The 12689-nt window shown below is 43.2% G+C and overlaps 1 protein-coding gene across 18 annotated transcripts in view; it reads left to right on the forward strand.

Annotated features, from left to right (window-relative positions):
* The window catches only part of Camta1 (calmodulin binding transcription activator 1), an 837099-nt gene that overhangs the window by 21958 nt on the left and 802452 nt on the right, over window positions 1-12689 (forward strand). For 16 of the 18 annotated variants that reach the window (XR_013110298.1, XR_013110299.1, XR_013110300.1 and 13 more), the window contains exons 2-3: window positions 3582-3651; window positions 8973-9091. The exons of 1 other annotated variant lie outside the window; for it this stretch is intronic. Coding sequence is in view for 13 of the 17 variants with exons in the window: in XM_076933680.1 (XP_076789795.1) it covers window positions 3582-3651; window positions 8973-9091 (189 nt within the window). In the remaining 4 variants the exon portion in view is untranslated. The remainder of the gene's footprint in view (window positions 1-3581; window positions 3652-8972; window positions 9092-12689) is intronic. One more of the 18 variants, XM_076933681.1, reaches the window with a different exon arrangement.

A 12689-nucleotide genomic window follows, 5' to 3' on the forward strand; every position in this document is an offset into this window, starting at 1 on the left:
AGATAAATAAGCTTACTGTATTTTTGTGCTGTTCCACATATAGACCTCCTCCCCCATTGACCTTTTTTAGTTCAGGAAAAGAATAAAGCATCTTGTGTTGGTTCTTCAGTCTCAGATGTCATTAGCCTGGTTTCATGGAGTGTCTCCAAAGTGTCTTTTGACAGACCTTGCACTTTTATTTAGCAGGCTTGTAGTGTAACCAAAAATTTAATATTGGCTCTTAGTGTCCGTGACAATTCATTTTGTCCAGTTTCTTGAATAAAGAGACACCACTTGTTCTTAAAAAAAAAAAAATCCACAACATAGCTGGACTGAGAGGGAGTTCATGGCTCCTGACCTGCTCCTGTGTGATGCGGGAGTGCTGAGGGACAGCACCTCAGAGCCATGTCAGAGAACTAGAGTGGGCTGTGGTTGTGCTGTCCTCACAGGGGCCCAGGGCCTTGAGTAAAGTCCAGGGCATTGCTCTTTCCTTTCCGTGAACTCTTGGAAATATTGTTCATTTATTAATGCCACAAACACTGGAACTTCCTTTGTGTGGCCAACTTTGAGTGTAGCACTACAGTCAGTGGAATGAGCAGGCTGGGCAGACGTCCCTTCAAGGCTGCTCTTGTTACGCAGTCAGATTTGAGTATGTTAGAAATGTTTACCAGAGAAGAAAAATGACTCGATTGTTGTAGATACAGAGTGACCTAGGGATTAAAAGTGGTGTTTTTGGTTAGTTGAAGACATTTCTAAAAGAAGTGCATCTTCTGCAATTAAAGGCAGTTTACAGATGTCGTTATGTGGAGATGACAGTGGGTCTTGAGCCTGTTTTCTTTTCTGGGTCTTTTTCTGCTGCAGTTAGGAATGACTTTGTGGTCAGTTCTCACCAGTGGAGTGAGCCAGGGGAGTGAGCCTCTCCTGTCCTGGCTCCTTGTGTATGTGGGCATGAGCATGTGCCATCACATCTGTCCCATTGCAGAGACCCAGAGACCCAGGAAGTCCCTGCCATGGGACGGAAGGGGCATCATGCCAGAGCTCCTGCTTGGAGGTGAGACTTTTGCATGGACGGACACCTGTTAGGAACTTCTGCAGGAGCTAATGTAGAGATAGATGGCGTTTGGGCTTATTAACATGCTTTATGGTACTTTGTCTTATTCATGAGATACTATACTTAGAATGCCCCCTGAGACTGGTGAGGTGCTTACAGTTAATTCTCTTTAATCTCATTTTTTATATGTCAAGACTGTGGGTTTTCAAGAACCAGCCCAAGTCTTGGTAGAGCAGGTGACAAAAATGTTTGATGTATCACTTGTAATTGGGACAGTGGTTTACAGCATTTAATGTGGCTGCTTTCCCTTTGATTTAATCAGCTTTGTGGACCCATAGCTAGCTTTAAAGTCTTCAGTGTTTACTGCAAAGACTGTGAAGAGCTTTCCTCCTCTCTTTCTCAAGGCCTTTAGTCACTTTGAGTCTATGCGGTGGGAGGAGTGCCTGTTTTTCATCCCTATATCTCTAGCATGCCCAACCCTGGGGCCAGAGGCTTCCTGAAGGCTTGTTAGCCTCCTGGAGCAGGAGGACACACTGCTTGGGGAGGAGTTGGATCCATGCCTCTATTTTCCCATGCTGTAGGGCTGTTCTTTTAGGGTTGATCTGTCCTGAATTGTCAGCAGTGAGTGGGGAATCAAGAAGGATGGATGGCTCCAGCTTTGCAGACCTTGGTACTAGCAGGTCTTCCCTTGGCCAAGCCACTGCACTACAGAGAGGCATCAAGAGATGGTGCTCATGTGGTCCTGTGAAAGTCCCTTGATTCTAGTCAAGGTAGCTGTCTCGTGTGGTTCCCATTGTCTTGTGCCATGGCTTATATGCTGTGAGAACCTGGAGGTTTTGAGGTTCAGATTTATAAGATTTTGCTTTATGTTATGCAACTTCTTTTCTGGTTAAATCAACTGGAAACCTTCTGAAGCCAGTTCTGTGGAAGGGTGTGGTTGAGCTCTGTTCATAGTGTCTGTCACGCTCAGTGTCTAAACTCTGTGTTGCAACTTTCAGTGTTTTACTTACTATTAAACTTGGAAGCTAGATTTGAAAACCCCATTGTTTGCAAGGCTATTTATGTTAATGTGTCTCACCAAACACTAGTGATTTAAAAAACCTTTGACTTGAGACTGTTAAGATGTCCTGAGGTAGTAGCTACCCTTAAAAACAATGTTAATTTGTTTTAGTAATAGGCAGAAAATGTTAAGCCTTGAATGGGAAACAGTTGTCTCTGTGTGGTTAGCATGCTTGCTTGGAGCCTGGCAGATGTGGGAGGGAGACATGGGGCTTTGCTTACTTCACTTCTCCCATGTTTCATGATGTCTTGGGATTCCCTCTTGTGTGCTGGGCATTTCTAACATGGGCCATATTCTTAATTTGTAGGGATGGTTCTTGGATCTACATGTTTGCAGAGGCTGTCATTGCAGATGCCATTGTAGGTTGCTGCTATTGGTTAAAGCAAATGGAGAAGGACAGTAAAAGTCCTACAAGAAGTTTCCAGACACTGAAGAGAAAGAGCTAGGGAGCTGACAGCTGTTATGGGTGTAGGAGTTGAATTATGAGGTGACTATTGTATTTACTTTTGAGAGACTGGCTCTTCACAGCTGGAAGAGAGGGGAAAAGGGAACATTCATGAAAGTCCTGTTTAGTCAGGCAACTTCTTTGCTCTTAGAAAATGTTAAAATTGTTAAAGATTATCCTTGTTAACATTGCAAGAGTGGTGTTTATAAAGGTGGTGTGATAGTTGGATTTCCTTACTTTGGAGAAGATGGGGGGGTACCATTATAGGAGGGTACCTTGCTTTTCTGTGGTGACATGTCACCTCTCTAGGCTCGCTCGGTTACTTTCCAAGGACAGCTAATGAGTGATGGAACTGCGGTCTTTGTACTGCACATGTAAATGCCATGGGTGACTGTTGGACTTGAAACTTTGTTTCTCCAAGTGTAAAAATATGTCCATGTGTCTCATGGACATTGCTTCTTACAGGTTAATTCTGTGCACAGTACATGTGCACTCTATTAAAAACCACCCAGGTAATGCGTGTTCTCATGTTTTCACATGCTTCTTAAGTTTCGAAGTGGTCTTCAGCCTTCAGTGTGGAGCACTGCTACCTCAGAACCATTTGCAGATCAGATGCCAGTGTCTCCACCACTCCCAAATGCTGTGATGTGTATGTCTCATAAACAAGAACATTCAATCCCTAACTACAGTAGCTACAACCTGGAAATTATCATTGAGACATTTCTAACATGCTGCTCCCCCCAAATCCTCTTTCACTTTTGACCACTGTTAAAAACAATCCACTCAGAGTCCGGAGGCAGATTCAGTAGCCTCTTTATTCTCTTGGGTCACAGATGGCTGTCAGTGGCTCTCAGTCTGTCTCACTTGTGAAACCTTGACATGAAAGATCCTAGGTCAGTCATTCTGTGGAATGCCCACATTTGGATTTAACTGTTGTTACCTCATGGTTAGATTCAGGTTTTGCATATTTGGCAGGAATATCACAGAAGAGCCAGAATATGTCTCTTTCAAAGATTAGTTTTACATTTTATTTTCTGTTTCCTTAGAGCGTTTCCCAAAGTGTATTCTGCGGAACTAGCACCTACTGTGTTCTCAACACCGTGCCACCTATAGAAGGTAGGATTTGAAAAGCTTTTGACTTTCAGGAATGGGTGGGCCTGGCAGCCAGAGTAACTCCTTCCAGTGCAGTGAAGACAGCCCTGGACCAGGAGGTCCTGGGCTTCTGCCTTTTGCTGTTGTGTGATCTTAGATAAGTTACTTGGTCCTCTTAGGCAACATAAACAGTGTTCAGCTCATGAGCTTTCTGTGAACGCTGGATTCAGCCACACAGAAAAGCCAGAGCCCCTTGAGTGCTGGTGTTAGCCCAGCACTTGTGTACCTGAAATGTCCAGTTCTGGATGATGCAGAGAAGGACGAGGGGCTGGTGTGTGGGAACCAAAGAGGATGTTTTCAATCCTTGTTGACTTACCTAGAAAAGTGGATCTTGGCCAGATTGGTCAGAGCCCTCAAATTCCTTATCTGCAGAGTGTGTGTGTGTGTGTGTGTTGGGGGGGGGGGGCGGTGATGAAAATGTCACAGTTCTCATGAACATTAAACAAGAGAGCCTAGTATAAAATCCTGACTGGTGCCTGCTGTGTTATCACCGACCTCCAGGAGTGTCTGTTTCCTATTCAGTAATAGAGCCTGATCACCTGTTGCTAAAGCTGGAGCTGAGTGAAATGAAGGACAGGAGAGCCCAGAGCCTAGATGTCACTCAGTGCAAGGTGTCCATGCCTCTGCTTTTTCTGTTCCTGCCCCATAGTTTATAGTGAAATGTCAGCTGTAGAATTAATAGGAGTTTATAAAACCTGGCTTATGGGTATCCTTAAACCTGGACCAGGTACATAGTGAAATGATTGAGAAGAAAACAGTAACCCTGGGCTACCTCAGACAAGAAGGGTGAGGGTGCCACTCCTCCCTCCAGGAAGAGGTTGTAAAGTGACAACGCTAGTAATTTATTAATTGCTTTTTAACCATTGAGACTCCTTCTGGAGAATCACAGATGGGTTTCATTTGTTTCACGGCATCTACTTGGACAGGAACTGGAAGGTTGGGTTAGTCATGACACTGCGCTGCTGTGAGTACTGTGTCACCTGGGCTGCACCAGTGTGTGCGTGTTTCCCTGAGCCAGTTTTGATCTCACTTAATTAAATCTAAGCACATAATAATTAGAGCCAAACAGAAAAGTGTGGAGCTTCCTTTTAATTCTTCCACTGCACACTGTTGATCACATGCCCCGTAAGAGTTAGCAGTTGATCTTACTCCTGCAACAGCGCATGTGTGCTGTTCACTCTACAGGCCTAGAGTCTCCATGGCTCCACCTGAGGAAAGCTGCTCTCAGTGGCCATAGGCCCCAAACTGCCTTATTTGTATTCTAATTGAGAGACAATGGGGTATTACCAGGCTCATGTAGTTTGTATACTCATGACTTAGCTCGAAGAAATCAGAGCACCCCAGAAACAGGCCAAATGCATTTATCTGGATTTGAGTCAGAGATTTGGCAATGCGAATCTCAATTTTCAGAACCAAAACTGAAGGTTAGAATTTAGTTAGCTGGGTGAACATTTTTTTTTGTACATTTTAGAGAGATTTAGTTAAATTACACTATGAATCTAAAATTATCATTTAGAAAATATTTGAAGGTTGACTAGAAAGGATGGTTCATTCTCTAGAATTATAGCTGTCAGCCAAGCACATCATCTGTCAACTTCAAGAGCCCCACTGGTTACATTTTTATTGTGAAGTAGGTTAGGAAATTATATTGTGAAGTCATGTATCATGCATTTTTGCTAGATAACGGTAATGAAGTGCTTGCCTGTCAGTTAGTTGATACTCTCCCACTTTGCAGTGTCAAAGCGTAACTGTTTGGGTTGAATATGCAGGTACAGTTGAAACCAGCTTATACCTTAGTTTTACTGTTAAGATACTATTACTGGGATTTTAAAACTAGCACACATGTTTGGTTATTTAATCATTTACAGCTATTATAAAAACATTAAACAGTAGCTTTTAATTAAGATTACATTTTTATGCAGTATTACTATGTGAACAGTTCTGTTCCAATGTAAAGAACAGGTTTTTGTTTTTTTCTATTAATTTTTTGTTGTTGTTGTTGTTGTTGTTGCCATACTTTAACCAGAAGCACTAAAGTTGAATTATTTTCCCCTGGTGTTGGGGCCTGAACCCAGGACCCTGTGCTTTTAGGCACACAGTCTGCCACCATGCTGAACACAGAAGTGTGAAGTATGAGTTTAGCATTATTCCTTCTGAGTTCCAACTCTGCCCAGTATTGCACTTGCATTTTTGTAAGCTGAGAGGGGTTATTTACCCATCACTCTAGCTCTTGAGAGCACCTGCCTACGTTCAGCAGGAACCTAGAATTCTGGGAATGGTGCAGTTTAAAGGAGAGCAACCCTTGCTGCACAGTCCCGTCAACCGAGAACTCTGGTGGATTGTGACAGTGCTCACATAGTGTTATGCTTTCCTCTTAAATGTTTGCCTTTGGGTCCACTCACTACTGTCTCAGCTAGTATCGGAGTGGAATCCTGCCCGGAGCTTTTCCTTAAGCAGTTGCACTATTAAGAACAGAAATACACACACACACACACAGGCACATAATAAACTCTCTGTTACACACACACACACACACACACACATTTTCAACATTCTCTCACACATAAACACACACATACAAACACACACATACACATTCAACATTCTTTCATACACTCATACAAATGTAACATTCTCTGTCTCAGTTCACACTTATGTTTTTTTATACGTTTATTTTTTTTTTTAATTTTATGTGCATTGGTGTTTTGTTTACATGTATAGTCTGTTTGAAAGTGTTGGGTCCCTTGGAATCCCAGCACCATCATGTGGGTGCTGGGAATTGAACCTGGATCCTCTGGGAGAGTAGCCAGTTCCTGTAACTGATAATCCATCTCTCCAGCCTCTGGATTTTTACCTCAGCATTTTTGTTTTTATTTTCTTTTTTAGAGACAGGGTTTCTCTGTGTAATCCTGGCTGTCCTGGAACTCCCTGTGTAGACTAGGCTTGCCTCAAATTCACAGAGATCCACCTGCCTCTGTCTCCCTGGTGCTGGGACTAAGGCATGCGCCATCACTGCCTGGCTATTCAGTACTCTGTCTGTCACACAGACTCTCACACACACTCAGCATTTCCCTCACAACACACTCAGCATTCTCACACGCTCATTTGGCATTCTGTCTCAAACCCATATGCATTCAACATTCTGTCTTTGCCTGTCTATCACACAAACTCACACACATGCACACACACACGCACACTCACATACTTATTTTACTGCTGGCAGCCAGGGGACAGAAGTTTAGCATTGGTTGTGACCACAAATGGACATAGAAACTAGGGTTTCTATTCTCTTTTGCTTTAAATCGCTTCTCAGGGAATCGCTTCTCAGGGAGGTGACTGCTCATATACAAGGCATGCTCTGCATTGACTGAGTCCTGTCCTAGTGCGGCCTTCATAAAGATGCCCCAAAGACAGTGGATAGAATACAGATTTTAGAATTTCACCTCTACACTCAAAACCATGTGCATCACAGTTTTGCTTTGTTTTTTATTAAAGAGAGACTGAAACCACATTGGAGTAGAGGGCAGGAAGGCAAAGGCTCCTGTGATTCTGCCTTGTGTGCTTTGAAGTCTTGTGGCCTAGGTACCTCCCTGATGAAATGTCAGGAACACGCATGAATGCATGAGACTATAAAGGCTTTCTAGTTAACAATAGGAACATCCTACCATCCTTCTATTAGTTGTTTTCCTCTCTGTTTTAAGCAATATTTTTAAATTTAATCTTAATTTGGAATTAATCTTAGGTCTTCTAAGAACAGTTTCATAAGCTTTTCACTGCTACAGACACATAATTTTGTTACAGTTTAATTGGCAGCATATTTCATGGACCAAAAAAGAGTTAGTAGGCCAAGACTCTCAAGTTAATTCCTGTGAAACATTCTGTATGATGTGGTATATTTTCTCAGACTAATTTTGTGTTCAATATTTATTTCTTTTGAACTTATCCATGAGAAGAAGAAACATGTTAATCAGATGAGAAATGCTTGGAAAAAAATATTGTGACCTTAGAAGAGTCTTGTTGTTGTTTTATTTACCCCTCAAAAGACAGTTTTAAATAGAAGCTCAGAGATGACTGGACAGATAAATTGCTGTATTTCTATGTTGGTATCATCAAATGGCACCTGGAGACCTGTGAGGCTGCTGACTTGTAGGGCAAGCAGCTGCTGCAGGACCCTAAATTGTATAGAAGTTTGTACTGGAGGGAGAATGAAATCATCTCTAATTCTCTGATTTGTGATGTGGGAAAACTAGAGATACTAAGTAACTCACCTAAGGTCACACACACAGAGAGAAGCAGAACCTGCACAGATACGGGCTGCAGACTCGGGGTGGGTGTTCTTATCGTCTTACTGATGTCATGAATGCTGATGAACCCAAGACTGGAGCAGCTTCAGTCAAGTATTGTAATAAGCAGTTCCCAGGACTCAGAGTAAGGCCCCTTAGGTGTAGACTGGAGATTTCAATTAGCATAATAAATTGGAGTGGGTAATTTGAAACTGACTGGAATTTACCACAACTGGCAATGAGTTTGGAGGCAGGGAAGGGATTGGGAAGAGATTGCTTTACAGGAGTGGAGAGTAAGTGCTGTGTAAAGAAATGATCGGAGAAGGAAGCATCAGGTAGTCAGACCTGCCGTCTTCTTTAACGTAGTGAATTCTCCAACTCACTTAGAAGGAGCTACCTTTGATGAACTGCATGAATTCTGCAGCTATGTACATGGAAATCAACTTAAAGTGATTGGTTTTTAGGTGGAGCTGAGAAGAGCTTCCATATTACTTGTTAGTCAACTACAGGCTTAAATTCTTTATGAGAGTTTGTGGTTTCCTTTAGAAAGGGTAAATCTGATTTGTATTCTAAGGGACAAAGGAACATCTAGTTTATGAATAAAAGTCACATGTAACTATATTTCTTTGAACTTCGAAACCATGAAACTTTAAACTTGGTTAACACACTGTTTCTGGATTTCGTGAGGTTAAGTCATTTGTAATTTTGAGGTGTTTTTGGAAACACTGGAAGAATCTTTAGAGCAGCATTGTGGTTCTGGGGCTGCTGGGCACTTCCCTTCTGCTCACTTGTGATGGGTAAAGCTCAGTCTGTTTCTGACGCTCACGGGCTGTTGCTGCTGTGTCCATCCGAGAGTGTAGATGAGGAACTTAGAGGAATAGAAGCCTTCTGTGCTCTTGGTCTCAGCCCCACACAGAGAGCTGTTGCTTCTTGACCTTGTCAGTGTACTTAAAAGGAGGCTTTCTCTTTCTTTCTCTGAATTTATTGTTTTTTTCTTTATAGATGATCATGGGAACAGCAATAGTAGTCATGTAAAAATCTTTTTACCGAAAAAGCTGCTTGAATGTCTGCCGAAATGTTCAAGTTTACCCAAAGAGAGGCACCGCTGGAACACTAATGAGGTAGATACATTTCAACTTTTAAGGGTATATTATCTTATGGTTGGACTCTTTAGAATGTTTTACATGGAAGTACCTTATACTAGCTTTACGTTCAACAGAGGGAACAAAGAACTTGTCAATGAAAAGAATTCTTAATCTTGAGCTGGCACAAACTAGCTTGTGTCTTGGCCAGTCTGTGTGCTTGACTTGCACTGATAGCTGTAAAGTGTGCATGTGGCTCCACTAAAGCCAGCATGAGGGTTGGTTGTGTTCTCTTGTCCCTAGCATCTTGCATTTGGTGCTTTATCTCCCTATATCTCAGGATAGCATGAGTTCTACAGTCCCAGTGCGTGACAGAAAACACTACTCTGTCTGTCTTCTGAAATTCTGAGTCTGTAGAGTTGGGGATGGGCTTCTCAGGCCTTTGGTGATGAAAGAGAGCTCGCTTCAAATACTGACTGCTTTGTCTTACTAATAGGAATTTATTAGCACTGCAGGCTGGATTACAGGCCACACAGTTGACATCCAGATAAGGAGTGGGCATGGAGTAGAGAGGAGGAAAGTTGATCTTCTTGGGCGTGCTTTGCTTTTCGGTTAATTGTAATTTGGGAATCTTAATATTAGTAGGGCATTGTTTTTCTCTCTAAAGTTTTAGTTTGAAATCTAAGTATTTAAGGTAGGGTAGTGACCATTAGTGGAGATCGAAATTAGGTTTTAACTACCTCAATGTAAGGCGACATTGATTACTGTGGTGATGAGAACTGGATGTGTGTTTATCAGTTTGTGAACTGAATTCCTTTAATTTACGCTACTGGTTCAGGCCACGCCAGCATATATGTGTGCTTGGTTCACGGTTTACTTCTGAGTTGGTTTTAAGTGCAGCTCCCTCCTCCCTGGTGACGGATGTGAGAGGGAGCAGGGATGTCTCTTGAGCCTTCATCTTGAGTCTGTTTGGAGTGGTGGGAGGCCGTGGGCATGAATCGCTCCACTTGCACAAGCTGCACTTTTAAATGCTCACCAGAACCTTCAGCTTCCTGCTTTCTCTCAAGGAGCAGCTCTTGGAGGTGTGTGCTGTCCTCACTTGCAGGGGGAGGGTCTTTGCTCTGCAAAGAGAGCAGCTTCACCATGGTCAGTGTTAGCTTAGAAGCCTCTAACTAGCATGTTTTACTTATTAAGGATTTCATATATTTTAGGCCTGAAAAAAAAGTAAATATGTTGAAACTCCATCTTAGTCACGGACCGCCTCTCTCGTCAACAGTCCTGCAGACTTTTGAAGCTCAGCAGGGTTCTCCTAGGTTAGAAATTACACAGAAACTTCGTGTTTCTTGATGTTTTTGGAGACACAGATTTGACACCACATTTTTATGCTTTAGCTCAAGTTTATAATTGTCACAAAATGTACAAAATTAGGCATGCTCTCCAGTTACATTCCATAGGAATAGGCACTGTACGTGTGGGCTTGTGATAGTTGATGTCACGGACTACCTGATAGTGTGCTCACAAGTCTCAAAGTGACTGTGACCAAGTCTGAGACTTAGCTGGTAGATATATTTACATTGATGCTTTAAACTTTTAGGCAAATTCTTTCACATATTTATTTGCTTCTAAGTCTAAACTATTTACATGCTCCACTTTCTAACATATTAGCTGTGTTATAAATATCAAGGACTTTCTGTATGTGTATGCAAGACTAGGTTTTGATATGTTGTTCAGGCTTGGTCCTCCTGCCTTAGCCTTCCAACTGTTGGTGTCACAGGCATGAGCCACCATGTTCAGCAGTGTTGACAGAGGATGTGATTAATGAGGGTGTTGTCTCCAGGGCTGCTGGCTGCTGTTGTTGACCCCCTTTCAAGACACCTCAAGTATGAAACTGCAGGTCTAGAAGAGAAAGGGTAGGCTGTTGTGTGCAGGTATGCTGCAGCATCAAGCACAGAGGGAGCATGTTGCTGAGGGAGATGGCCACTGGCAGGGCCTCTGTAGCCATCACTTCTTACAGTGATTGGTCAGCTAACACTGAGGCTCTGAAAATCAGGTTTAAAGATTGGCCTGCAGTTACATTCTCTCTGTCTCTCTCTGTCTTTGTCTCTGTCTCCCTCCCTCCCTGGTTCTTGGTGTTAGAAGAACTAGAGGACTGCAGAGGGAGGGTGGAAGGCTTAGTTGGGAGCGTTTAGTTCTAGGGTGCCTGAGGTGATGGCACCCTCACCCTGTCCCTGTTGTATTAGGAACCCAGCTGAGACTGCAGGAGGAGGAAGTGCTCAGAGTGGTCATGTAGGCACCACGTCCTTGGTTTGGCTGTCTGGGCACTTCCTGAGTTCTTCCTTCTGTGGTCTTCATGGTGATCCCAAACCTGAAGCAGACGAGTTGGACAGGTGCACCTCTCACAGGACTTTGTGTTCCCAGGGGAGGGAGAGCCTCCTGTCTGCCCTGCCCATGAAGTCCCTGTACCAGCTGTAGTAGTGCGAGTGCCGGCAGTGTTCCGATCCCAGTCCTTCTAGACTGGCCTAGATGGCCGGGATCTGGCTGAGAGCTGTGTCAAGTAGTTGGCTTGTTGAGAAGCTTTTTGTACAGAGACTTCTTTTCTCTCGATCCCCTTCCTGGAAAAAGGGGCTCATGCTAGAAAGGGGTGTGGCCTGAGAGCAGCTGTGTGTGTGGTGAGGTTGTGTCTGACTCTGGGTAGCCTGTGTACCTACCCAGCCATCATGATCTTCTACCCCACCCCCTCCTCACAGTTGAACTCCTGGGGATAAGGTGTGACTCATTTGACTTTTGAGAAATTCCTTTACTCATACTTGCCTTTAAACATTTGTGGTTTGAGAAACCTGCTTTCATACTGTGTGTGTTGGCCACAGGGAGAGTTAAAGCTGTCTCTTCTCAGTGTTGCTGTTTACTGAGAGCCTGCACTGTGCTAGTGACTGAGCCCGATTATTTCTAAATCTTACAATGTAAGGCGAACAGTATTTCCTTTCAGAGCTGAGGCAGTGTAGGTAGAAAAGGGCAGGACTCTTGTTCTAGAGATTGTTTCTGAGCTTAATTTCTTAAACTTTATTTCTTGTGTGTGTGTGATTTGTGCATGTATGTGCACCCTACCTCCCACTTTTGTGGAGGTAGAGGTCAGCCTAGGTCCTAGGTATGATTGTTCAGCCATCATCTTGGTTTTGAGACAGGATTCCTTACTGGCCTGAAGTTTGCTAGGTAGAGTAGGTTGGTTGTTAGTGAGCCCCTGGCACAGAGGTTGTAAGCACCACTTGATCAAGCCTAGCTTTTATCTTATAATTTTTAAATTTCATTTGTTTAGTGTGTGTGTACCTGTGTGTGTGTGTGTGTGTGCACATGTCATAGTGCCCATACAGAAATCAGAGGACAACTTTTAGGACTCAGTGGATTCTGGGATTGAATTCAGGCTGATAGGCTTGAGGCAGGCTCCTGGGCCTTCAAAGCTGTTTAACTGGATGTATTGTAAGCACTTTACTGAGTGGCCCATCTCTCCAGCCAACTGAGCTTGCTTTCTGGAGTTCGTTATTTATGCAAAAAAAAAAAAAAAAAAAAAAAAACCTTTGTTCTGTCTTTAGAGTGTTAGGGAGGTGACCCTAGAACTTGGCACGTGCCAGGCCACGCGCAG

Source organism: Arvicanthis niloticus, chromosome 5, assembly GCF_011762505.2.
Source record: "Arvicanthis niloticus isolate mArvNil1 chromosome 5, mArvNil1.pat.X, whole genome shotgun sequence".
Classification (NCBI taxonomy): Eukaryota; Metazoa; Chordata; class Mammalia; order Rodentia; family Muridae; genus Arvicanthis; species Arvicanthis niloticus.